Consider the following 25,642-nt stretch of genomic DNA (forward strand, 5'->3'; position numbering starts at 1 on the left):
GACAGAAGTGGACAGCGTATGTGGCCACTTTTCGCTGTGCTCACATCACCTGCTTCCTAATTAAATTGCAGTTGTGCTGATTGGTGGGGATGTGCTTACACCTGAAACCATAAAAAACTGCTAGGGGAAGAGACTGAGAGGGGAAAAGGATGGAGCAATATGGAAACCTAGGCACTGTGGTGATGTAGGACTGCCAGTTTGTGGATTGCCCAATTCTACCAGGTTCTCAGGAGAATTAAGTCTCTACGCACATTCTTCTCCCTTTTGCTCTCTCCAGCACTACAGCAAGGAGAACTGAAGGAAACTGTGAGTAGGAAGGCAGATTTTCCAGTCCCCTTTGTAGGAATGACCCACTTAACAGATGATACAATCAGGGTATTTACTCTTTTTTTGCCGCTTCCAGTAAGGGATGTTCAAAAGCAAAATGCCCATTCATTGAGATGCCCAGTGTCCAAATCAGACGGCACAAAGGAGCTAATCTTGTCTTCGGCAAGCCTATTTGTTCAGGTGCAAAGCTAGTGCCTGCAGTAGCTACCAACCTAAATACAGATGCAGGGGCCTAAAAAAATGAAATTAAAAAAAAAAAAGAGAGAAAGAAAGAAGGCCATTTCAGACAAACCATAGTGAGCCCAAGCAAGTTTCAAGTAAATTAATTGTGGAACAACACAGTGTACAATTTTGGCTTCCTAAAATGGAACATATTCCTTATAAAATGGGCATGCTGTGCAGCTCTCTGACATTTCCAAGTGAAACAATAGGACCACTAGAATGGAAAGTCTGCAGGAACAGCAGACAAGGAAAGGAAGTTTAGGTTGAACAAGGGGTTTGTTCATTTTTACAGCCCCTAGAGGAAGAGCAGTGCTGTACAGAAGCTGTTAATGATGGGCTGGATTGGATGACCAAAACCAGTGCCAAGATCTAAATGTGGTTTTACTCCAAACTCCTCCCCAGCTGCCCAGATACCCTGCAGAATTTCCAGCTGGTGTGAACCCCACAGGCTTCTTGGACCAGCAAAAAAAACGGGTGGGGGGCAATCCTGTCCGTGGTTTGCATGCCACCTTCTCGCTTGATAAATGCAATTCACTTGCGTGAAATAGCAAATCATTAAGCTTTGTCTGACAAACTTGCAAGTTGACCTAAACTCTTGGGTTGTAGGAAGGAGCTGTGCTGTGCTGAGGGCTTGCTCAGGTAACTATGGCAACTCTGCTTCTCCATTAGGCTTTGAACGAACTGTTCTTAAGTGAAAACAGCTCCAGCCTACCATCGCTGTTTAATAAATAATCCGCCAGCAGAGGAGAATTCAGGTTCAGAGAAGCTGTGCTTCCTTTCAACTAAGAGCTGGAAAATGCAAAAGTAAAATTCAGCAAAGCCACTTGCAGAATTTCCATGACATGACTTTGTTCCTCCGGCATGTAAACAAATCCCTCACGCACACCCCCAGGGCTTGGCGGAGGGTGGGGGGCTCAGGGACCCGCTCCTTGCTGCTCGTTTCCCAGCAGGTAAACGCAGAATTGGAGCTCGCAAACTGCTTTTGCTCGTAATCTCCCTGTTGTACTTCAAGTCATTTCTAAGCTGTATGTCATCATTTTAGATCTACATGAGCGAAATGAGATGTTTCTTTGTATTAGGCAGCGAGGGAAAGAAAAGGAGAGAAACCTTTTGAAATTTGTCATTCAGGACCGGCAGGGTGAGATTCAACCTGAGTAGTTCTGCGATATGTCAAAGTGCATCGGGGTCAGAAAATAACACAGTTCCTGAGTGGGAATGATGTTTACAGGCTTTTCTTTTACAAGTTTGGATTCTGCCAGGGACATTACATGAGAACTTACAATTTGTTCTTTATAACTATGAGCCGTTTTGAATAGCAGCCAGGCACTCTGGGCCAGGTTCTTCTTTTAGGCTCTGATGCAGCAAGGACCGGCCTCGGGGCCCGATATGAGTTTTCTGTTGCCTTCAGTCCGAGTTGGTTTAATTGGGCATCTCACATGCATAAAGGTGGGCATCTTGGTGGCCTTGTTTCTCCTGCCTCTCTCTGCGGTAGGTGAAGAAGGGATGGCCCCAGCAGCACAGCTTTGCCCTGCTGCTCGAGCTTGTCCACGCATTTTGAAGCCTGAGGCATCTCTGTTCCAGCACACGCGTTGTACATGGCTACATGACCTCTCCTTCACAAGGCAGGGTGGGCAGCATGATATATTCAGAAGTGTTGTCAGATACACCGAAGAAAACTTCTGGGGCCAGCTGAGCATCTTCCACAGAGAGGGAATAGGTCTTGCAGATACCTAACAAGATCTGAAGTACCGTTCAGATCTAAGCATTTCAAAACCTGCCTCAGCCCAGTCTCCTGACCAGCGAGGAGAGCTCTCACCCCACCTGTGACCTCCTTTCTCTCTATCTGTGGGCATCCACTCTGCAAGGCAAGCGAAGGCACTGAGGGCCACAGTGTGCCCTTTCTTCCCTCCCTGCCCTCTCACTGTGGGAATCCCATCCAAGTTTGCCTGCCAATATCCACGGGTCTCTGCCAGCATAAACAGTGGCAGAGGGCCACAGGGGCTGCAATTCCACTTATGAGGAGAGGAACAATAAGAGATCAGTTTGGTCCAGAAAACATATGGAAGCGGCCAGAACGGAGGCGTGACCAAAGCAAAGAGAAGACCTACAGAAATGGTACCTGTATCGCCCCTCCGAAATGCTACAGAACCATGGTAGGGTCACCTCTGCCTTCCCCAGCTCCGCAGCCTGGGTGGAGGACAGCAGTTTGGACCCTCTGAATGTAATCCCACAGGGATGCAGGGTCCAGCTCCATCAAGGAGAGCCATCTGCCTCAGCTTTGCCCATTGCATGTCAAGACACTGAAGCCATTAGGAGCGCCAGGCAGGAATGGGACCTGATCACCAACCCAGGGCAAGCCAGGGGCAATGCCAGGATGAGTAGGATGGCTGAGGAAATGGAAGAAAATGTGTTCCCTACTCAAAACCCCAAGTCTTCCACCCTGTCACATCTCTGTTTTCTCAGGATCTGCTGAATCCTGAGCTGAAGATTAAGGCTTGCAGGCTCATAGACACTATCTGGTTATTGTCTATGAGACTGGGACGTGAAGTCGTTAAAAATAACTCCTCTTGCCACTACCCAAATAACTCAGCAGGGTTGAGTGACTGTAACCCGATTTGGCCTTTTGTCATTCTGAGTGCTGCTAATACAAGGCTGCAGTTTTGCGATTTGTGGAGAGCAAATTCCCCTCCAAACAACGGCCAAACCAGAGCCAGGGCCTGGTGCACATCTCTGGGAGAGCGGGGTGCGGTGGCCGTGCCCGGGTCCCCTCCGAGCTGAGGCACCCCTGAAACCACTGGGGGGGGGGGCGGCTCTGTCCCTGGGGTGGCTGAGCACCTTCCACCGGGAGACTCGCCTGGAGTGAAGAAGTGAAGGTTTATCACCGCAATCTATCAACATCTGGGCAAAGTGTACCTTTGTAGGTGAGATAAAGTTTCCACTCCTGACTGAAAAAAGGAGGGGGAGGAAAGGGAGAGAGGTTCAGAGCCTAAGAATCCTAATGCTTAGATGTCTTAATTAAAGGTAAACTTTACTTTGGGGTGGCTGTGGTTAGAGCAGCAGGCAGAGACCTGACAGCACAGGCTAAACAGAGAGAAAAAAGGCTCTTTCTTTCTTTTTTTTTTTTTTTCCCAAGCATTCACTTTGGCCTCAGTCTGAAATGGCTTTGAAACTGCAGACACCTTCATGTAAATGTTCTTAATAAAGAAAAAAAAAAAGTCAGCTGCGGGACATTTGTAATCCTTCTGATTTAGATGTTTTAATAACGTGCGAGTTTATCTTGGAAGATGGTGGCTGACCTGGAATTAAAAGTATGGCTCTGCCAATGTAAGACTAAGAGCCCAGACAGAAGACTTAAATATAATAGTATAATATGTGTCTGTATATATATATACACACACACATATATAGACATATATATGCATGTGCTATATAAACACATCTCTAAATAATCATAAACTGCCTTTAAAAATTATTTCAGCCCAAATTAAGGTGTAGACAACATCTGATTATCTCAGACACTACAGAGTGGTGCCCCATGATATATTCATTTCCTATTCTGGTGTGGTTAATTGGGAATTTCGATTTAATTACCACAGTCAATAGCACTTTCAGCTGAGTATCTTAAGTGTTCATTTAATTTACTGTAGATTTAATAAGGCAGCGGTTGTATGTTAAAGCTGTTAACCATCTGGATGGGCTGCAAAGCCCATCTCTTCACTTGGGTAGCTGGGGCCTGATCCAAGACACACTGATGTCTACAACAGTCTTTCTGTTGACTTCAGGAGCTCGAGACTGGGGCTCCTCAGGGAGCAGGGAGGTAGGCAAATGCCTCTGGCTGTGGGCTTCCTGGCTGGGGTGTGTGAGGGAGGGTTTTTTAAGGTGCCATTTCTTTTCTGCAGGCAATTTCATAAAGCAGTAATGGCAGGAAGAGCAACCCATCACTCGGGGCTTGGTAATTGTGAACTATGAGACTGATCCATTCGGGTTAGGGTTTTAAGGGAAATTTTAAGAGGCTTCTCACAGCCTGGGTAAGGTGGCCACGAGCTGGGTCACACCTAGGAAAAATTAAAATAAACACAGCAATTTGACAAGCCTCATGCAACTGAGTGATCAGTTTTACTGCTGTCACTGGGTCTGGCAGAGCTGTTCATCCTCCCTTCACCTCCTGTGAGTTACTAGCTCATGCCATGGGTCAGGACACATGCAGGGCTGCAGGTTTTCAGATCACTAACGTACTGGGGAGCAAAAAGAGGCAACCAGCAATCAGCATTGCCTCTCTTGATTTCAGGGGCTCTCTTAAACAGGATCATGATTTATTTAGGCAAAGGATGATATAGCATAGGGCTGTGATTGTAGGGTCTGGACTTTATGGCCTGGGGACCTGCCCATCCTGTCTTCCTGCACAGTCCTACTTGCTAAGCAGGCTTTGGTAAAATGTTTAAATACCACAGTATTGAATGTTTTAGAGACATGCTAGTGCCTAAAGATGCTGGCAGGTAACTGAAGGGATTTTCAGCAACACCTGGGTCAGGAGTGGCCAAACATGACATGTACCAATATCCTCACCACACAGACCACATGCCTTGGACAGATGAGAAGAACTGGGGAAAGAAGAGGGGGTTTTAGGCAGAAGATAAGTAGCCAGGTTCCACAGCTCTGCCATGGGACAAGCAGAGGGTGCCTGTTTTCGGGGATCCTAGAGTAGCCCATCAGCGCAGGCCATGGTGACCCCATAGCTTGCCTCTTCCTCCAGTCAACGATTGGGTTTATCCAGCATCCCCAGTCCCATACTGCTGGTTATATGATGTTGCCCAGACCCAGGGCCACAGATGGCCAGCTGGCAAGCTGCACACAACGTAGGAGCCACAGGTTCCAGGGGGCTGCGGGCTCCCATGCCCCCCAGGCTTGAAGCCAGGCTGTGTTTAAAAACGAACAAGCAGAAACGTCGGCAGGAACAGAACTCCAGCACATGAAATCAAGTGGAGGGAAATTCTTCTGCTGCAGAAAGTAGGCAAAAGGCAACTGGAGATGAATAGGCTGCCTGACAGTTGGCAGACACGCAGACTGTCTGCCATAGATGGTAATATAGGCACTGCAACTATTATGGCATCTAAAGTCAAAAACGCAATAAAAAGCTTTAACCTCTACTATCCGGGAAAACAAACAGTGGTTTCAGATGCAGTTGGTGGAGAGAAGCCTTTGCGATGCTTGTGACGGGCAAATAGCCTAGAAAGCTCGGCTGAGCTGTGTTTGGGATTAAGGACTAGGAGCGCCTGGGTTCGTGCTTTATTTGTACTAGTTACACAGCCAGTTTTAAAAATTATATTACTGCTGTTATTATAGTGATATTGCTATCACTACTGTTATTTTCTTAACACATCAGGGGAGCCTGGACAGCCGCTCTTTATTTCTTACGTGAATGCAAACGGCATTTAGATTTTTGTGGAGATCAGACACCAGACACATTCCTACATTCTTGTCCGATGTTCAATATTTTTCCATGAGTCAAGGAGAACAAGAATGGGCATATTGTGTAAATGCAAAACTCTGCCTTTTTAAACTGACACGATGAATTTCAGCCCTGCCTCTTTGTCTCTCTCCTCCGAGCAGGGGCTTTTCAGCCTGCCAGATTTTGTTACTTGCTATCCTTGAAAAGAGAGGGAGGGAAAAGTCAGCCCTTGTTAATTCATTGTCCCAGTTACCTAGCAGTGCTGTATCCTTAAGGACTGCTGGGGTTTTTTTGCTCTTCTGAGATAGTGAAGAGCTGTTGCTTTTCTGCCAGCTCCATTGTGTTCCCTTAGTAAAAGCCTGCAACACTAGAGGCACTTTAAAAAGAAGCAAGGAGTCTGTTGCAATAGACATCCAACAAAAGTTCCTGCTGCAATCCGCACTGCCAGTAAATGTTGGTTCATAATCCAGATTTCGGGCTCCAGGGCTGGTTCTTACTAAAACACTGATACAGGTCAGTGTAGCTACATCTGTTTACAGCAACAGAAAATTTGGTTCACTGTTGCATCAGGCTTCAGTACAGATTCATAGACAAGGACATGTATGCAGACAAATATCAGCATATATGGGGTCCCTGGAATCTGAATTCCACTTGGGGAACGTGGCAAAACACTTTCCTATCTCTGTTTCTTAAAGTGCCTGTGAAAGGTGCCTGATTGATGACCTAAAGACTTAACACATCCATGCCCACCAGAGCAACAACTGCCCTGGAGACCGCTCAGATTTGGTCCATGTCCCAAGCAACACTTCCCAGCCTGCCTTTCCAAAGGCTTCTGCTAAGTACAGACCACCATAGGCAGAAGTCTATGTGCAAACAAAGTAAGACTTTTTTTCTAGACAAAGGTCTCTTTGAATTTTTGCAGCTATTTTAATAGGCTATAAAATGTGTATTCCCACACCATAAATGAGAATAAATATGTATCTACCAAAGCAAGTCTAGTCTAAGTAATATGCAAGCAAAGTTTCACCGAAGTGCTTTGATAACCCTGAGTTTTTGGTCAGTCTTTCTGAGAGTGGAAATTTGGTGAGTGACCTCTGAGCATATTTGACCCAGAGCTTCCTAGCTAAGGCTTGTGAAAGAAAAGGAAGCATACAAAGGGCGAAAGGAACTAATTAGCACCAAGAATGATGTGGTCATTTGTCCACTAGGAACTGGCCTGATACCTGCAGAGCTTCATGTATAGCAGTTTGCTCTGCAGCCCTTCAGCTGTACTGATTTCTAGTAACCATTAACTGGTGCTGTAAAGGTGAAAGGTTTCACATTAGTTATCAAAATAGAAAATTATTTTTTATCCAGTCTAGTATTTTTGAAAGTATATTGGGATCCATATTTTGACACCTAAATAGATGTCTGCTTTTCAGAGGTGCTGAATGTGCATTGGTGTCTTTTGGAATTTAGCTGGAAAGCAGGGCGCGTTATTAATGTGTTTGACAGTGTCTAAATGCATGAAGAGTATTTTTCAGAAAAATATATAGAGATCAAGTCCTTGTCATGGAACCTTATAATCAAGGAGTGAGAAACAAAGTCCAGCAAAGTCCATTTAAAGACTTGGATATCTCAATGGGCTTTAGATCGGGCTTAAGAAAAAGCATCATTTAGCTACTTGAATTCATCTGATGCAGAATCAGTTTGCTTGGTCAACCCTTTGATTGTTTATGGCATTTAAAAGCTACTGATCTGATGCTTTCCCTGAAGGAATCTGCATAGAAACAGAGATTGACATTTCTCAAGTGCATTGTCATTTATGGCTTTCATCTCTTCCTCCTCCCTCATCGTATATATCGTTGACTTGGAGACAAGTCAAATTTATACATTTCCTCCATTCACCCTACATTCAAAGTTTTCCATTTATATACCAGATCTGTCTTAGAAGTGAAGGACAAAAGGATGAGAGGCAAGGAACACAAGTTGCTAACTAGACATAAGGAAAAAAAAAAGGGGAGCTGGATTTGCGCCCGGAGAGGTTGTGGAGTCTTCATCCTTGCATGTGTTCAACACTTGCCTCGACAATGTCCTGAGGAATCTGATGTAACTTTGAAGGTAGCTCTGCTTTCAGCAGGGCCTGGACCACTTGATGTCCAGAGGTCCCTTCGGAGCTATGTCATTTTATGATCCTAAAGGTCTTCTACGGAACTCTCCACTAAGGCCCTTGCCACAATACTTTTATTTTCTTTCTGTGAATAACATGGTAAATGGAAAAGTAGTAAGTGAGCTTTCTTTCTACTGTGTTAGTGGTCTGCAGAGATGGAATTTAAGAGACCCAGCTATGGAGCTATATGACTGTAGAGGTTTTCCACTGCATGGCTCTTGGTGGGGACTTACTCAAGGTGCATGGACTCCCTTATCCAAGTCAGCAGAGCAGCTGAACAGTTCTGCTTCTGGCCACACCTGGTGCATTGTCAGTGTATAGACTACAAAAGTGAGGCAGCACTGATGCAACAAAGCTTGATTGTAGTTGAGGGATCCTTAGAGTCCTTGGCTGACCCATTTTCACTGTGTAGCCAAAGGAATGCTGTTTCTTATGATGGTTGTGGTACCTGCGTCCAGTCTTGCAGGAGTGTGTCCCCTCATCACAGTGTGTTGTGTCAGGAAGGAGATGCTATTCCACTCAATCATTGCTAAACAGGGAATTTTTCTGATTTTGAATCTTCAAAGCCAGCGATTACAATTGTCTCTAGAAACAGACTCAAGGCCGCTGTGGAGGAAAATATGACTTTGAGAATGGCTGTTATCTTTGAGAGGCCTAGAACTGGCCATTTTTCAGTGCTGTTCCTATTTGTATGAATTCCCTCAACAAGTGATAGGTGCAGATAGGAAATACGGCATATAGGAAGCATCAGTTGTAATGAATCCACTTCTGTCCCATTCACTGAAAACTGCCATAGTGGCCAAAAATACCTGAAAGTTTTGTGGTGACCCTTCGTGGTTTACCACCACAGGAGATGTAATGCATATCTGGCGGGGATGGGCTCCTGTCCAGAACTACCAGGAGCATCTTCATCAGCTGCTTAACGTCCCACTGTGTCTCACGGGACTCGGTGATGAGTCTAGGACCAACGATCCCCTCGAAGAAAGCTGTAGTTGGGATAATGTCATTCAGTACAAAGGCTCCTAGGAGACTGGGTGGCTGCAGAGATGTGACCGTCCGCAGCGGGGGATTGCACTGACAGTCTTAGTCACTGGCATTGCCGCTCCAAGCCACAAACCACGGTGTGTGCTCAGCAGCAGGGCTTCGCCCCGGAGGGGCAGGACAAACGAGCTGAACGGCTGCGGTGTGCGAACTGCGTCCCCTCATCGCTGGGGAGGTTTGCAAGTCCGGCCTTGGCGCTGTCTCCGCGAGCCTCTCCTCGGTCCGTCAGGGCTGCTGAGGGACGGCACCGCCATGGAGCCTGTCTCCCACAGACAGGCCAAGGCACGGCTCTCACGTTTTCTTACCCTCTTCCATCCCTTCCCTGCACCACATCGGGTCTTCGCATACTCTTCCTACCTCTCCAGTGACCAGTGTAATGCTGTTCAGTGTTACATTTTTAAAACATGTGATGATGGCATCTGGTGCAGAATCAACAGCTCTTGAGACACGTGAACCTTGCTGCAATGTCACCTCCTTTTGCCAAAGCACATCTTTTTGCAAAAACCAAGCTTTTGCTAGATGCTCTGTACTATCAAATTTTGTCTTTGCTAATCAGAGAGAAAAAGAAAGCCAGAAAACTTATCTTCGCTTTCTTCAGAGATATCTCCATGCATTTGACTTGTCTACTTGTGCAGACATCTTTCACTCATCCTCTCCACTCTGCTTGTCATTTCTTACATTCCTTTTCAGCACAATCTCACAAGCTTTTCACTACCTGAATTTTGGGGTTTTTTTTTTTTAGCTTGTAGGTGCCTTTTTCTTACCCTAGGCTGCTCCTGGTCCCCTCTATCCGCACTGGCCTTCTCCAGCTCCTGGAGCCTTCCTTCCTGGGTGTTGGCTTGTTTCCAAACCTTTCCATTCACCCTTTCTAGCCATATTCTTGGGTTTGGATTCTTTCAACCCTTTCATAAAATATCATCAAGATGGTACTCAAAGAAAGACCAAATAATGAAAAATCACCTGAATGGCAACTTGTGGTATTCCAAGACAACAAGGCATTCAGAACTCCTGTAACCTGCTAATGATCTCCCATTGTCTCAGATCGATTTTTACTATTCATTCTTTCTGTCATTCTGTCTGTGTGTTCAGGCTAAAACTGAAACTCAGGGGTACAATTAGTAGTAAACATTTAGATACCTGCCAAATGACTCCCATTTTTAGAGTTTTCTTCCAGACTTCTAAAGTGTTGGAAATACAGGAGTTGTGAAACATGGCCAGACGTGTTCTTTCTAAACCCTTGGAGCATCTCATCGATAGCAATGAGAAATATATCAGGGGAAGATACACAATCACCTTGATAGGCCTGCAAAAACCACCAGTCCTCCCCCTTACCTCTTTCTCCCCTGCCCACTGACAACTGTAGCCGGTCCCCATGAACCGTAGACTGGTTTGAATCTTGGTGTTCAGTATTTCACATCCCCTTCTAAATATTTTATCATCACCTTTCGTAAGTCAGGATCTTCCTATTTCCAAACAAGTGCTCAGTCCCTCTTTAGATCTTGCTGAGCTTTGGTTCTGTCATGTAGTTCCTTAGACTCTATCCACGTTGGAAGACAAAGTTTATCATTTCATTGGGATTGAATTTACTGCTGTTCAAGTTTGCTAAATGCCTTCTTGATCTGCAGTTAATGTTAGAGTCTTATTATAGAAACTTTCATAATTTTCTGTTTTGTTTGTCCCTTCTGTTGTCTGTTCTCTTCATAGGAGTATCTTCAAAGCTCTTAAATCATTGCTGTTACTTGTCTCCAAAACCCTCTAAATTTTTGCCTATTCTGCCCATATAGGTCAAACTATTGATGGGGTGCACTTGGCCTGTCCTGACCCTGCATGTTTAAGCTGAAGGTTTTGGAAATGGCTATTAAGTGTACTGCTTTTACTTTATGTCCTTCTTAATGGGGTGAACATGCATGATGGGGAGAGGCAGGAGGAAGATGCCAATACAGGTCAAACCCAGCCATCAAGGAAGTGCAGCAACCTTGTTAGAGATGTTCTCTTACCACAGGCCTGGATTTGATCCTAAATATCACTTCTCCATTGAAGTTTTTGGCAGAGTATCAGGATTCCTTCCTCCTAACAAGAAGCCATTTTTCCAGTTGCTCATTAAGAGTCTTAGTTGATGCAGTGATGGAAGGCAGTTCTGATTGAAGCAGGCCCTCCTTTTCCTGGCTGATAGAGTCTGATCCTGGAAGGATGACTGGGTAATATACTGAAGGGATCTTTTTTTTCCAATTGACAAGTGATGACTGTATCTCCTGTGAACTATAACTTACTCTGCAGAAGACCTCAAGGCCAAACAGTTGGCGTGAGTGTCCTGTGCGACACATTGATTTGCAGGAAGAGAGAAACAGCCTGAATATTTCCTTATTTTCCAAGGCTGGATGGCTGGCTGCTGTCTTTCTCCATTGATTGAGCTTTTGATACAGAGTGTTGCAGAGGAGATAGGTGCTTAGATAGGGAATAAAAGCCCATGTGTGGGCATGGATATGTGCTTTAATGAAGCTACACACCCTTCGCGCAGCCAGTTTGGAAGCGATGCTGGGCAGAAAACCAGGACCAGACTGCTCTCGGCGGGCTTTCCTTAGGTGAAATCTGCTATGCTATTGATCTCTAAAAGGCAAATCAAATAACATCAGCCATGGTTTTAAGGATTAGGAGCTTCCTGTGCAAGACAGTATGTGTTTGTAATACTTTAAGCTGACTTACAAAACTGGTAAACAATGTGGAGGGTGGCGTTGGATGACCTCTTTTACATGCCTGATCATCTTGTCAACATTTATAATGCATTTGATATTTCCTTCTCATCAGGATAGGACCAGCTAAGCAGTCGCATTTCCCAAAGCTCAGGTTGCATTATGCTTTGTTCCACATTTCATGGTAATAAACGTTGACATAAATTTCTGTAGATTTCGCATAAAGTGATTGTTAATTTATTCATGGTTGAAAAGGATCTTAAAAACAAAAAGAAAAAAAAAGAACAGAGAAGACTTCTCCAGAAGACAAATAGACAGCTTGCAGGATAAGAAATACAGATCTTTCATGCCTATTTGTTTTGCACACAGTAGTGACTGCTACATTCTGATTAGCAATCTTGACCTAGTTAAAGTCCTATTGTTTCTCTGTGTTCCTATTCTTCTAAAAGACTGTGGCTAGACATGATATTTTATAATCCATCAGATGTAAAATCTGCATAAAAAATATAATTATTGTGCTTCAGCAACTTGGACCAAAGCCCTGACGTTATATTTCTAGGCAGTACACTGTGAATAATATGGATGCATTTTTAGGTTGGTATGTTCAGTTGGCAAGGTATGCAATTTTTCCATAAGCCCAGGTAAATTGTGGGATTTCTAACATACTGATTACTATTCCAGCCTTGTTCCCAGCTAATGAGAATTAAGTGAATACTTTTCAGCCGAGGAACATCCTTATTTGTTACTATAAATTCAGTTTTAGTGGCACTTATTACAGTAAATAGGGAGAAAAACTTGTGTTACCTCTCAGTCAGCATTATTATTGTCAGCGGTGTTTATGCCTAAGGATCAACCAGAGCTAGGACACCGGTGCAAGAGGCCCTGTATAGACACCGAGCATCTTCCCAAAGAGCTTATGTTCAGAAAGACAGGGGTGGGAGGTGAGAAGGTTTGGGATGTGTAGAGCAAAAACCTTATGGCAGCAAACCTTGCTCCTTGTGATCGGAGTGGTCTCAGGAGCTGGTTAGCCAAATGGGAGAGGAGCGAGGCGGGGTGGAGGTGTGCTGCCTCGAGCTGTCACGCTCACCAACAGCGCTGGGCCGAAGGCACATGCGCCTCCTCCTCCTCACTGCTCAGAGAGAGGTTGGTCCCCTTTCTGTGGACACCGAGCAGGCGGGAGGAGGCGCCTGGAGCTGAGCCCGTGCAAACCGGGCTGGAGTGGGAAACAGCATCTGCTACTCTTGCGCAGCCCTTTGCAACCACGGTAGGACTGCCCTGACCCAACCAGGGTGCTGTGCGGTGCTGTGAGGACACACCAGCTCTCTGCGCTGCTCCCCGTTGTGCGGCGCGCCCAGGGCCTCCGCTCTGTCACTCAGTCCTGCATGAAAAATTAATGTTGTTTCCAAGATCGGCATCATCCAGCAGATTGGACTTTCTGAACCTGGAGTGCTAAAATCTCTCTGAAGACAACTGTCACGCTTGCATTCTCATCCATGTCAGGTAGAAGTTGCAAATGAAGACAGAAGATTAAAAATAAATGTCCTGTTGCCGTGCAGAGAAAGTGCAGAGCAGAGAGCCTGGGGAGAGGTGCTCAGGAGAGGACCATGCTATTGAGATCTTCAGGAGAGACGTCAGGGTGAACCAGGGTGAACCCTGGGCGTGGGGAAGAGTGGGAACAGCCAGAGCCACCAGATTTCAGGAGATACGTAGAAAAAGCGGTAATGGGAATCCTTTTGCCTGTGCCTAAAAAGTGCGTCTGTAGTCAGGAATGGTCCATGAGGGCGCATGTGTGATCATGGCGTTAGGAGCTGTGGTGGCCCCGGAGGTGGCAGCTCAGGGCAGTGGCCCCTCCTCATCCTTGTGCCAGCCCCCGGGTGCATCAGTGGCTCTGCAGCTGGCCGTGGTGCGAGTCACCGTGGCCATCGTGTCTGGCCGAAGGGGTAAGAAAGCAAGGAGAGGGGCTCCCGGTCCTCCTGCACGCTGGGGAGATGCCTGCAGCAGGGAGGCTCTGCACTGGTGCACCCCAGTCCCTGCCTGGAGAGACGCTCCCCAGCTCAGCTCAGCTCTGGCCGCTGCAGGAGGTGGCACTGCAGCGGGCTGGCAGCAAACGCTGCGAACCACCGTTTAGAAAATGAGAGCTGCTGTCATTCAGGATCAGGCCCCAAGTCCCAGGGCTGGCTCGCTGGGTCCAGCCCTGGGATGCAAAGGTGCTTTCACAGCATAAATAAGAAGTAGCATTCAGCATGTTTTCCTCCTTTGGAATGAACTCTCTCTCTCTTTTTTTTTTTTTTTTGGCCACTTTCATTGTTTGAATATTTTCTGTATTTTTCATGTAATTCCTTTAACCCTTCCCCTCTCCAGATACGTGAAGGATTCTGTTTACAGTGCAGTCATAGATACAGTCAGCACATATTGTGAGACAGTCTAGGAATTCCAAAAGGGACCTTTTAAAGTGGATTTGTCTGCTGCTTCTATATTAAAAGCATAAAATCCAAAGCTGCTTTTTTAACATCAGAAGTATTACTCCACATGAATCACTAACACTGCCGTGCTGCCTGCTTCACAAACAAAGTGTGATAATCGCTTGGGGTTTAAGTTAGCAGCACATTACGAGTTTCGTCCCCGTTGTTCCACCACACAAGCTAAAAAAGCTGCAGACCTTAGTAGGAAAATATGAGAGATGGGAGAACAAAGATGGCAGGAGATGCTTCCTTTTACATCTTCAGCTAACAAGGTTTAGTGGAGACTTAAAACTATCACACTCTGATATTTTCTCTGTAGTTTGCTTGGAGCATTTTGATGGCTTGGTCCAGTCTTAAATGTCTAGCTATAAACATTTTGAGATGACAGTCAGATATGGTACTAACATATCTGTACCAGGCCAGGGATGGGTTGCACTGGGAAATGAATTTTTTGGGGAGATCTGCAGGCACTATGGAGACACTTGGGCAAGTCAGAGCAACGGGCTGTTTTACTTGTCCTGAGAGCTGTGAAACTCAAGACTGCTGGATGGTTAACCTAGGACTTGTGTCAAGCGCTGTGCTCCTACACATTGTTAAATGAAATAAAAAGTAAATTCTAGAGGAAGTCCAACTGAAGAAGCTGCATGGAGCGCGCAAAAAAATAAGACTTTCAATGAAAGTGAAACCAGATAGTCCCTATAATTTCCTGCTGCCACAGACAAATTCTTTTCTTGGCCATATTGGACAGTCCCTTTGGAAAGGAATACAAGGTGAATGCACATGGGTAATGTCAGAAATGGATCAAAGATGTGATAAAAATATTGTTAAATATGGATATTTTTGAGAAAACAATCTCTAAAATTTCTTATTGACAGATTGTGCTTTTGCGCCAAGTAAGTTTTTGTTTCCATTTTCGAAAAAACTTTTGAGCCATAAAAAAATAATCCATTTTCATGAAAGTCCTCTAGTTTTACATGTAGTAAAAAATTTCAACCAAAAGAAAGGTGAAGAAAAAGCCTTTTTTTTTTTTTTTTTTCCCCCAAAAGAGAAATAATTTGATACCAGATTTTGATGAGCCCTAATTATTAGCTCGGTGGAACTCCTGCTGATTTGGCCTGGTGTCAGGGAGAATTAGAGAAGAAGCTGCCTCTCTTAAATCCCTTTTATGCCTCAGAATAAGTTTTCAATAGAAATTAATTGTCCCTCTGCACAGGACGTGGTCACACTGGGTCGTTTAGACGAAGTCATCTCTAGAGTTTTGCCCTCTGCTGTTAACGTCCCTGAGCAGCGCGGCCAGTAACAGCACTGCGCTATCTCGCGAACGTGATCTCCGGAGGCTTAGCCCGTGCAGTTTTAACTTCAGAAAATCAATGCATCCAGCACTCCCTCGCTGTAAGTGCGTGAACTCATGCTGACTCACCAGAGCCTGCTCAGCAAAAGGTCTTGCAATAACACGGGCTGCCAGGAAATGCAAGTACTCTTTGGTGGTTCGTACAGGGCTGCCCACCTACCTGTGGGATGGAGCGGTGCACGGAGGGCTTCCTCCTCTCCCGCTTACTGTCATGTCACTCATTTCCCATCACGGAGCCTTTCAGTATTACGCACTTCAAGCAGTTTGAGATGTGTAATCGCGAGCCCGTTTGATCTGAGGAATGTGCCTGTGTGGTATAGGAACTTTTGCTTTACGTTTACTGACCCAAATCAATCCTGGCTTGCAAATTGGAAGAGATGGAGCTTGAAATCTGGCAAGCTCTTTTTTCACCCCCTGGAGAGTCTGTGCTTTGCTTGGGGAAAAAGAGCTCGAGTACTGGCTTTCAATCAGTAGTTGAAAAATGGGATTGCTAGAAAACTGCAAAGATTTGAGTAATCGAACCCTGCTCTGTTCCCTTCATAAAAAAAACCAGGCGTAGTGCTGGGGCAGCAGTGCCCCGTAGAAGGCAGCGGTCAGATGAAATAACAAGACAGAGAGGCTGGTGGTGGACACTGCTCATCTCACCGAACAAACACAGACCGGTCCCCCACAAACCACCCCGACACATAACTGGTAACAGCTCAGTGCGAGGAGGGAGAGGGGGCTTCACCCCTGTGGGCTGCCGCATCCTCCCCCTGCCCTCGCCCTCCACATCCCAAACTCGTGGGGTTTAGGAAAGCAGGATTTTTCAGCAGCCTCAGTGAAGTCCCCCGAGAGTCCCCCTGCACCTTTGCAGCCTCGCTGGCTCTCATTACTGCTTTAAGGTGGGGACGTCTATTGACCAAGGTGTTGTCAGCATTCAGAGAGCAATGTTTGCAAGGTTTGGGGGAGATGTGGTAAGCCAGCACTTGTTACTTCTTCTTTAGAAATGCATGGTGCCTTTTTTGGTGGGCACTTTAGCAGAGCAGGTGTCATGAAGCCAGGAGTCCTCGGGCTCATGTCGAGGGAGGGAGCGCTTGGTTAAGGGATGTGTCTGGAGGTCGTGGTGCTGTCCCTGGCTCTGCTGCTGACTTGTGCGCGTCACCAGGCGAACCACTTCCCAGCTCACCCCCATCTGCTAGCAGCTAGTTCAAATGCAGAAGAAAAGCAGCTGCTACGTACAGCGCGGTGCAACACCTGTGTTTTTAATTGTATCAGAAAGCCTGGTGCAGGTGCTCTGAAAATGTGAAGACATTTTAAACAGCTCCCTCTGATTCAAAATGTCAAGCAAAAGCAAAATTAACTCAGAAAGGCATATTAACTACGTAAAGCATATACATATGCAGAGGATATATTTTTCATTATCTGTTCAGCCTTTCTGTCAGCAGAACATCTGAAAGAAAGACGCGCTGCCAAGTCATGTATTCTGATAACATGGGGACTTCCCCATTTCCCGGGAAGATGAGTTTGGGGGCACAAGAATGATTTCTAATAAACACACTGACAGCAAAACTGATGGGAAAAGGAAGTGCAGCTTACCTTTTTTTTTTTTGCAAAGGAAAGTACAGTGACTCATGTGTTAGAAGGAACACACTAACCAAAGGCAGTCTGCACAGTTTGCAAGTGACCACCCAAAACTCCCCGCCTGGGGACACCTAATGACAATTAGTTACTCTTGAAGGCACAAGGTCTGTGGACTTGTACAACTAGGCACCAACATGTCTGTCATTATGGAGTGAAAACATGAATCTGTGATTCAAAAGCTATGCTGGAAACTTAACTTGAGAGATGAGATGAGATTTTCGGTGTCAGAGAGAGAAGTTACAAGCTTTATTTTTGAGGGCTAAACTTAGTGACCTGCTGATGCAATGGAAGGATAGGTGGGTACGGAGGAAATATGTATTTGTTACTTGAGCTCTTCCCAAGCAACTCACTGGTATTCACACCAGAATAAAAGTGTTCACACCTGGAGTTATCTGGGAAGAGCTCTTACCTATAGATAAGCCTGGAGTTGAGGGGAATGGGGGCCACAACAGAGTATTGCGTGCCCATGGACTTCTGTACATGAAACAGCATGATACAAATAATGTGTTTGGAAGATTTCATGAATCATCCTTCCTCACCTAACTGGAAAATCAGAGTTCTCAGTGTTCCCTCTGCCCATCACAGCCTCCCAAGGTATCACAGTTTGTACAGGCGCCGTTTTCTCACTGGCACACACAGGTATTTGTCAGATAAGATTGTCCTGTTGCCTCCGAGGCCGGTGCACTCCTGCTCAGGCACAGAAAGGCAGAAGATGAGCCATGTTTCCCTGCGGGGTTTCCTGACATTGCTCACAGCTGAAACAGCGACAGCGTGTGTGTCAACTGAGCGAGGACTGCATGAGTGTGTGTTCGCTGCTTGGTGTGTGCACCTTTAATGTACAGAGCTAAAGATATGACAGCTGCACTTGTTTAAAAGTGATCTGTTCTTTTATGAATCGTGCTCAGATTAACTCTACTTGAGGGTATCTGCACCTTACTTGAGGGCATATGCACCAAGTCCAAACTTTTCAGCTTGTGGGACTACATCTTTGTTTTGTGTGCGTGGGGTGGGAATTTGTGTGTACAACCATGGCAGATGAGTGTAGATAAGGTGGACAGAGCCGTGAACGTCTTTTCCTTCGGCAGGCCCACAGGGCTTGTGAGCAGATGAAAGTATTGCTGTAAGTATTCAAGGAAAAGGAAATAGACTTACAGTTCTCAGAGCAGTGTTGTGTGGACTGTGTGTTTTATAGCAGATGTTTCAGGACATAAACAATTAGGGATTAATGTATTAATAGACATCTCTGGAAAATAATCCAGCAGTACATCATGGGCCAGACCCTTGGCTGACATAACCTGACGTGGCTCCAGTGGCTTCATTTTCAGTTTTGAACAAGTTAACATCTAACATCTTTATCATACACATCTCTGGCCAGTATAAACCTATGTGAGATTGGGATGCCTGGATCTTGCATGTGCCTTTAAAAAGTCTCCTAGGACCTTTGGCCTCTACAGCAGTCAAAAATGGTCTTTGGATCACATACCAAAATCATGAGAGTAAAATCCTGCAGCCCTGGATAGGCACAAGGGCAGATTTCATGACTGCATTAGTCTCTGCTATCTAAAAATACTTTCAGTCTGTCTGGCACAGTTAGATGGGAGCAAATCTGGGGCAGATACGCCCTAGGCTTTGCCAGCTACAGGTCCGGCCACCTCCCTCCACTCACACCCATGGGGGAAAGGAGGTCTGTGATCAACAGGAGGCAGCAGTGCTTGAAAAATGCTGGTGGCTACAAGGACAGGGGTGGTGGCAGGGAGATACCTCACTTACAACATATTTTCCTACAGTTCTGCATAGTTTCATTGACTGAGAAAGCACAGAGTAGCTTTCTGTACTAAGCAATGCTTACTTGCCTGTTGCCTTTCAAGATCCTTCTAGCAAGTAGACTACAGATTGTTTCTTCAGAGTCATCTAATGATCATTTTTTTTTTGTCTCTGCTTCTTTCAGCTCCAAGGCTCCTTGAAGAGAAAGTTGGTGGTAAATCTGTCGCCTGTCAACAACAAGAGGCCCAATGGTGTTTCAGAGAGCTCTTTCCTTGACATTAAGAGGATAAGAGTGGGTGATAATATCTCAGTGGGACAAGGTGGGCAACATGTTAACAATTGCCAAAGCCAGTCAATGTCAGGAACTATGTCTGTGGGGCAAGGACCACAAAGAAAGGCCAGCAACCTAGCAAACAATACACATGCTAGTGGGAATGGCATGTTTAACATGACTTTGAAAGAGGTAAAGAAAGAACCAGGAGAAACGATGTCCTGCAGCAAACACTTAGATGGCCAGATGTCCCATGAGAACATGTTCCCTAACAGATATGGGGAAGACTCGTGGGAACAAATGATGGATCTGGAGCTTCAGGAACTATTTAATGAACTGACTAACATATCAGTGCCGCCAATGAGTGATCTTGAGCTAGAGAATATGATAAATGCCACGATAAAACAAGACGAGCCATTCAACATTGACCTTGGGCAGCAGAGCCAGAGGGGACCTGTGAGATCTCTGCAGATGGATAAGATGGTGATAAAAAGTGAATATGCACCAGGCATGAATCAAGCTCCTGTGGGCTCCCCACAGATGAGGCCTTCTTCTACAGGTCCAGCCTTCACTATGGCCACCACTGCCATGTCCACCTCTTCACCCATTCCTTCGGTGCCTCAGAGTCAAACACAGGTATCACAGGTTTCTTCTGCATCCAGTCGGCCATTACCTAACTGGCAGGAGGTGTCTCATGCACAGCAGCTCAAACAGATCGCAGCCAACCGGCAGCAGCATGCCTTGATTCAGCAGCAACAGCAGCAGCAGAACCAGACAGCCAACTGGTCCAATCTGTCTCCATCAGGACCTTCCCCTGGACCCTTCGTGCAAGAGAAAATCCCCAGCCCTTCTTTTCGCCAGCAGCAGTTCAGCCCACAAAGCTCAGCAATGCTTGGGGTACCAGTGAATGGAAACCAGTCGAAAGGGATGAACAACTACGTTTATAAACCAACCACTCCCCAGAGCAATCCCATGGACATAATCATGCAACAGAAGCCTCAGGACCTCAACAGAAACTTTATCAGCAGCGCTCAGCCACCACTAGAGCAGCATCATGGCAACACGAAGCCTTTGTTTCACTTTAACTCAGAGCAAACAAACCAGCAGATGCCTTCAGTTTTGGGCTCCCAAAACAAGCCTGCCCTTCTGCACTACACGCAGCAGGCACAGGGTTCAGCCCCCGTGCAACAGCCGCAGCCACAGCAGCAACAACAGCCGCAGCCGCAACCTGCTCAACCTCTCCCAAACCATTCTCTTCAAAGGCCACCTAATGTACCCCTAGCAATGCAGCAAAAAATGATGCTTCAGAAAATGCAGCAAAGCCAGCAAATCTCAGGTTTGCAGTATCCAGTCTCTCAGCAGCATAGACAGGTAAGGCAAATTCCTCCTTATTTGTTACAGAATCATTCTGGTCTGATTAGTAAAAAGGCTTTTCCAGTCTGGCCTCATTCCTCCAAGAGATGTGTACTGGTGGCAGATAATGACCATCTCAGCACATACTTCCACAGAGCTGGTGATGGCACGTTTAGTGCCTGTTCAGGTATATCATGGATGCACGTTTATAAGAATTTCAAGAAAAACATGTTTGTAACACTTTTTTCTTAACCCAATAGAGTGAATATGTCACTGCTATACATTATGTAGATACTTGTCAGAAAGTTGAAATAGTAGGGCAGATGCAAGCTTATTTTGGACCCCTATCTCAGTTTTCTAGCTTACAAAAGTTTAGGCCCTTTTGAATGGCAAAATTTTAATGAATTCCTATGTTATCTCAGATAGTGTATTTTACAACGTTAACTTTTATGCCATCATTTTCCTCGGGGAGGCAGGATTAGGAAATTCTGGTTTTAGATATCTTTTGACTGACATGACAAAAATACTGTTTGCACATTTGTTACCTGTTTGGCAAAGAAAATCTAAGACTTATCTGTGAGCTTTATAAACACCCAGCACACTTCTGGGAATATTCTGTGGATAAAATGCATGCTTAGATATGAAGGTGAAGGTTGCCACAGATATATCTACAATTATAAACCACATGGCCAGCTTCCACTGTGTTATCATGAAACAGTGCTCTGACAAAATCAGTTGTTACAGCTCAGTTATGCTATGTCAAGTCACTGTACACCAGGACCCCAAATTTCAGACCTGCCAATTGAAGTTTGACTATGTAACCTCACTGTACCCTAGAAACTGGAAACCAGGAGCAAAACAAGTAAAACCTATTTCACCTTGGGACATCTAAGCCACTCTGAGTAGTTTTAGTGGGACTTGGGCTCAACACATTGGAAGGTATGGAATGGCAATATAGGTGTGAAGATCATTTGTGGATGTGAAAAATAGCTAAAAGAAACTACTGAAAAGTGAAAGCCTAAGTCTTCCATAAAGTCCCAGAGAAGCAGCATTGTGAATGAATCATTCAGAACTGGAGTTTCTTCGCCAGACTGTTTGGGTGAACAGTCTGATGTTTTGAAAAAAAAGTAAATATAGTTGTATGCATGGACACCTTTCTCCTTTTAACTCTTTTAAATTCCCTGACCAACTAACCATGACTTTCTCCAACAGAAAATCCCTTAGCAAGAGGTATTAGGTGAAACCTATGGGCAGCTTTGGGTGGGGAGACGTTGCTTCGTTGGAAGATGCTGGAGAACGAGTGTTGGCACAGGTTTGCTGTTTTATGGGAGGTCTCTGCTGGCTGTTCCTCTCCTTGTTGGGCCACTGTGTGCTCTCTTCTTAGGCGCATTTCCCCATTCTCTTAATAGACTGGCAGGCAGATGAATTTTAACAGTTCCTTCATCCAGCCATGATGAAGCTTCCAGCAATCTGTCAGCACAGGGGAGAAAGGCAGGACTTTTGTAAACGTTACTATTTTTCTGAAAAAACATATGCAAAGTCACATTCTGGAAAGGAATGAAAACACTGAGAGCAACTCTGCTTGAGGCAATGGTAGCTCCTTGCTTGGTGTCCTTTTGGGCTGCTGCTCAGGGAGGGAAGCCAACGAGATGGTACTTGGCAACTTGGCTGTAGTAGTACTTGCAAGATTTATCATGAGTGTGGTGGGAACTCTCACCTGTGCAGCCACAAGATCTTTTGGCTTAGGAAACTTGCCCTAAATGAACTTTGCTGAGTGCCAAACTCTATTACACCAAGGAAGGAGTTTTGCCTATCATCACAGACTTCTGCAAGTAGCTTTCCAAAGTTTCTTGTTATCTGACCACTCTCCACAGTTATGTCTGCAGGACATGGCTACCTGACCCACAGCACAGCTGAGAAGCTTAGAAGCTTTGTAGACACAGATTACAGGGCTTTTGCAGCAAGAATGCTGTTTTTTCTATGCTCTAGAGAGATAACTGGATTTTTTTTAGAGATCCTTAGCAGTTGTTCCAAGGTTCTGCTGAAGTTCAGAAAATCAGGTAGGTCTCTCTCAGTAGAGTATTCTGTAGCTGCTGGAAGAATACTTAGAAATACAATTGGTCTATAAATTGCAGAGTTTTGGAAAGGTTCAAACATAACCGTTCACCTGGCAGTATTTATGAGTTCTGTGGACTCCCTTAGTGTCTGCCTGCGCAGCTGCAAGAGCCCACCAACCCCTTGGTCAGGGCCTGCTTGCCCCATAAGTCCAGTCTGAATATTAAATCAGAGTGGGAGGAGACACCGCTAGTATTATCTTCCAGTAAAGACAACAAAGCAACCTCGTGGGTCAACTCTTGCTGATTTTAGCAATGGGGACATCACCTCATTTAGGCTGCGCAGTCTTCTTTCCTGGAGGATCATCTCCCACCTCTGAGGATTCCTACACATCATTAACAGTAATGCATGATTAATTACCAGCATTGACTAATTAAATTCACAATTAATATTTGTTTTACTCATGCCCTATTTCTTCATGAGAAATCAAGGTTTGATTCTGTTTGGTATCATTCAACTCCTCCTCAGGTGTGGACTGCAGGGACCATCTCAGAACTGGCTGGAATGCTTTGTAGCTGGAAATGTGAGTGCACATTCAGAAAGGGCTGCTGTGACATTGCCATCAGATAACACTGACTGGAACACTATAAATTCACATTTTTAGCTGAACCAGCTCACCCTCTGGATTTTTACTCCCCAAGCTTTAAGATCCCCCAAACCCATTTGAACTTAGCTTTATCAGCCCAAGCTGGCTAACTGGAAATGTAAGGCTTATAATTTCTCTGCTTGTCACATTCACTTTCTGTCAAATCGGAGCAAACTTGTAGTGGGATTTGCTAATTAGATGTCTTTTGCCTCTAGGGAAAAGTCATAAAAATGATGGAAATCATCTCAGTTTCCCTGAAGGTTGATCTGAATGAAGGGTTTGTTTTCTTCTCTGTTTTATTCTCCATTGTTGTGGGAAAGATTCACCTTTCCATTGTCTATCAGGATGCAACATATGCACCGTCAGGAAAAAACTCTTAGAAGTTGAACAGTCTCTTTGTTTATGGCATAATGAGAAGCTCCAAATTCTGCACAAGTTTAATCAGGTTTGCAATACTTATACAGAACCTGGGCTGATGTGGGGAAAATCTGCAACTGGGCCTGGGTAGAAGTTTGGAGTCTAACTTTCCCCTTGTAGAAAAGAAATGTAGTCCAGTCAGTGAAAGATGCTTCTGAAGTAAGACTTAAGGTTTTTGAACAAAAAACTTGATGTTTTTAACGTCTAAGAAATTCCACACATATTTTCAAAGTTTTTGAGCAGCCATAAGACTTGTTCAGTAAGATCCATTAGTCTTCTGTGCAGAATTCAAAAAAACAATTAAAAGAAAGAAAAAGCCTGTATCTACTAAATAAAATACTAGTCATCCCCTTCTGCTTTTGACCTAAAGCCAAATTAAACTCAAAGCTTTCAAGCTGACTTCTTCTCCAATTTTTTTTATTCAACTTCATTGACTCAAGGGAGGGGAGAAAAGAAGTCTGAGCTCATGAGAACGGGAACTCTAATGCAGCAAGGCCACTCTATCTGCTACATGTGGGCATGGGCCCTGTTTAGCCTTGGCTTTGGGGGCAAGGGTAACAGAAGAGATCGTGAGAGCTTCAGCCCCCACTTTACATGAACAACCAGGCTCTGAAAGCGTCCGTGTTGTCTATGTAGTTACAACCCATGACAGTGTTTCCTTGTGCAGAGCTCAGGGCCTTGTTAGTCCTTGATCCTTTATAATCACTTTGAGGATGGGATCATCTTCTTCTTTCTTTCTTTTCTCTTTTTTTTTTTTTTCCCCCTAAGAACTCAGGAATGTGGTGTGATTAGTTGCAGTTTGGGGCTCTTTTTGCCCTTACTTGCCCTAACTGGGGCATGCCTTAGATAATTTCCCTCACCACGTCTTAACAGGCTCCTTTTACATCCACCCAGCCTCCCTTCCTACTGAATACTGAGCAGTCCCTTCTCTGGTACCTGCTTGTCCTGGTTTCAGCTGGGATGTAGTTAACTGTCTTCCCAGTAGCTGGTACAGTGCTATGTTTTGAGTTCAGCATGCGAAGAATGTTGATAACACTGATGTTTTCAGTTGTTGCTCAGTAGTGTTTAGACTAGAGTCAAGGATTTTTCAGCTTCTCATGCCCAGCCAGGGCACCTGACCCAAACTGGCCAACAGTGTATTCCATACCATGGGACGTCCCATCTAGTTTAGGAACTGGGAAGTGGCGGGGGGAGGGATTCGCCGCTCGGGGACTGGCTGGGTGTCGGTCGGCGGGTGGTGAGCAATTGCCCTGCGCATCATTTGTACATTCCAGTCCTTTTATTACTACTGTTGTCATTTTATTAGTGTTATCATTATCATTATTAGTTTCTTCTTTTCTGTTCTATTAAATCGTTCTTATCTCAACTCAGGAGTTTTACTTCTTTTCCTGATTTTCTCCCCCATCCCACTGGATGGGGGGGGAGTGAGCAGCTGCGTGGTGCTTAGTTGCTGGCTGGGGTTAAACCACGACACTGCTCCAAGCATGAGTGCCCCATACGTGTCTCTTGCCTCATGCTCTCCCACAGGAAGGCTTTGTATTTTGGAGCCAATGGTCCTTCAGGTGCTCCATGACCCAGGGACACAGCATGGCTGCATTTGGCTGGAGAAAGGCCGCCGTGCGGCACTGCACCAAGGGATGTGCCACCAGCGAGGAGCTCGTGCTCAGAGGAGCTCCAGGTGCTGAGGTGACCCCCCCTTGGAGGCCCCTTCTGTTACACCAGCCCTTCAAATGCCCAGAAAATCAGTGCTTAACTGATGTATGTGCATCGCTCTTAAATATCTCCAAGGGACAGAGACGGTATTTCAACTAACCTGGCAGCT

General features: G+C 45.3%; 1 protein-coding gene across 1 annotated transcript in view; it reads left to right on the forward strand.

The window, feature by feature from the left end:
* The window catches only part of MAML2 (mastermind like transcriptional coactivator 2), a 221,582-nt gene that overhangs the window by 129,093 nt on the left and 66,847 nt on the right, over window positions 1-25,642 (forward strand). Inside the window, exon 2 of the mRNA XM_069808335.1 lies at window positions 19,263-20,720. Coding sequence (XP_069664436.1) covers window positions 19,263-20,720 — 1,458 coding nt within the window. The remainder of the gene's footprint in view (window positions 1-19,262; window positions 20,721-25,642) is intronic.

This window comes from Haliaeetus albicilla, chromosome 20, assembly GCF_947461875.1.
Source record: "Haliaeetus albicilla chromosome 20, bHalAlb1.1, whole genome shotgun sequence".
In the NCBI taxonomy this organism is placed as follows: domain Eukaryota; kingdom Metazoa; phylum Chordata; class Aves; order Accipitriformes; family Accipitridae; genus Haliaeetus; species Haliaeetus albicilla.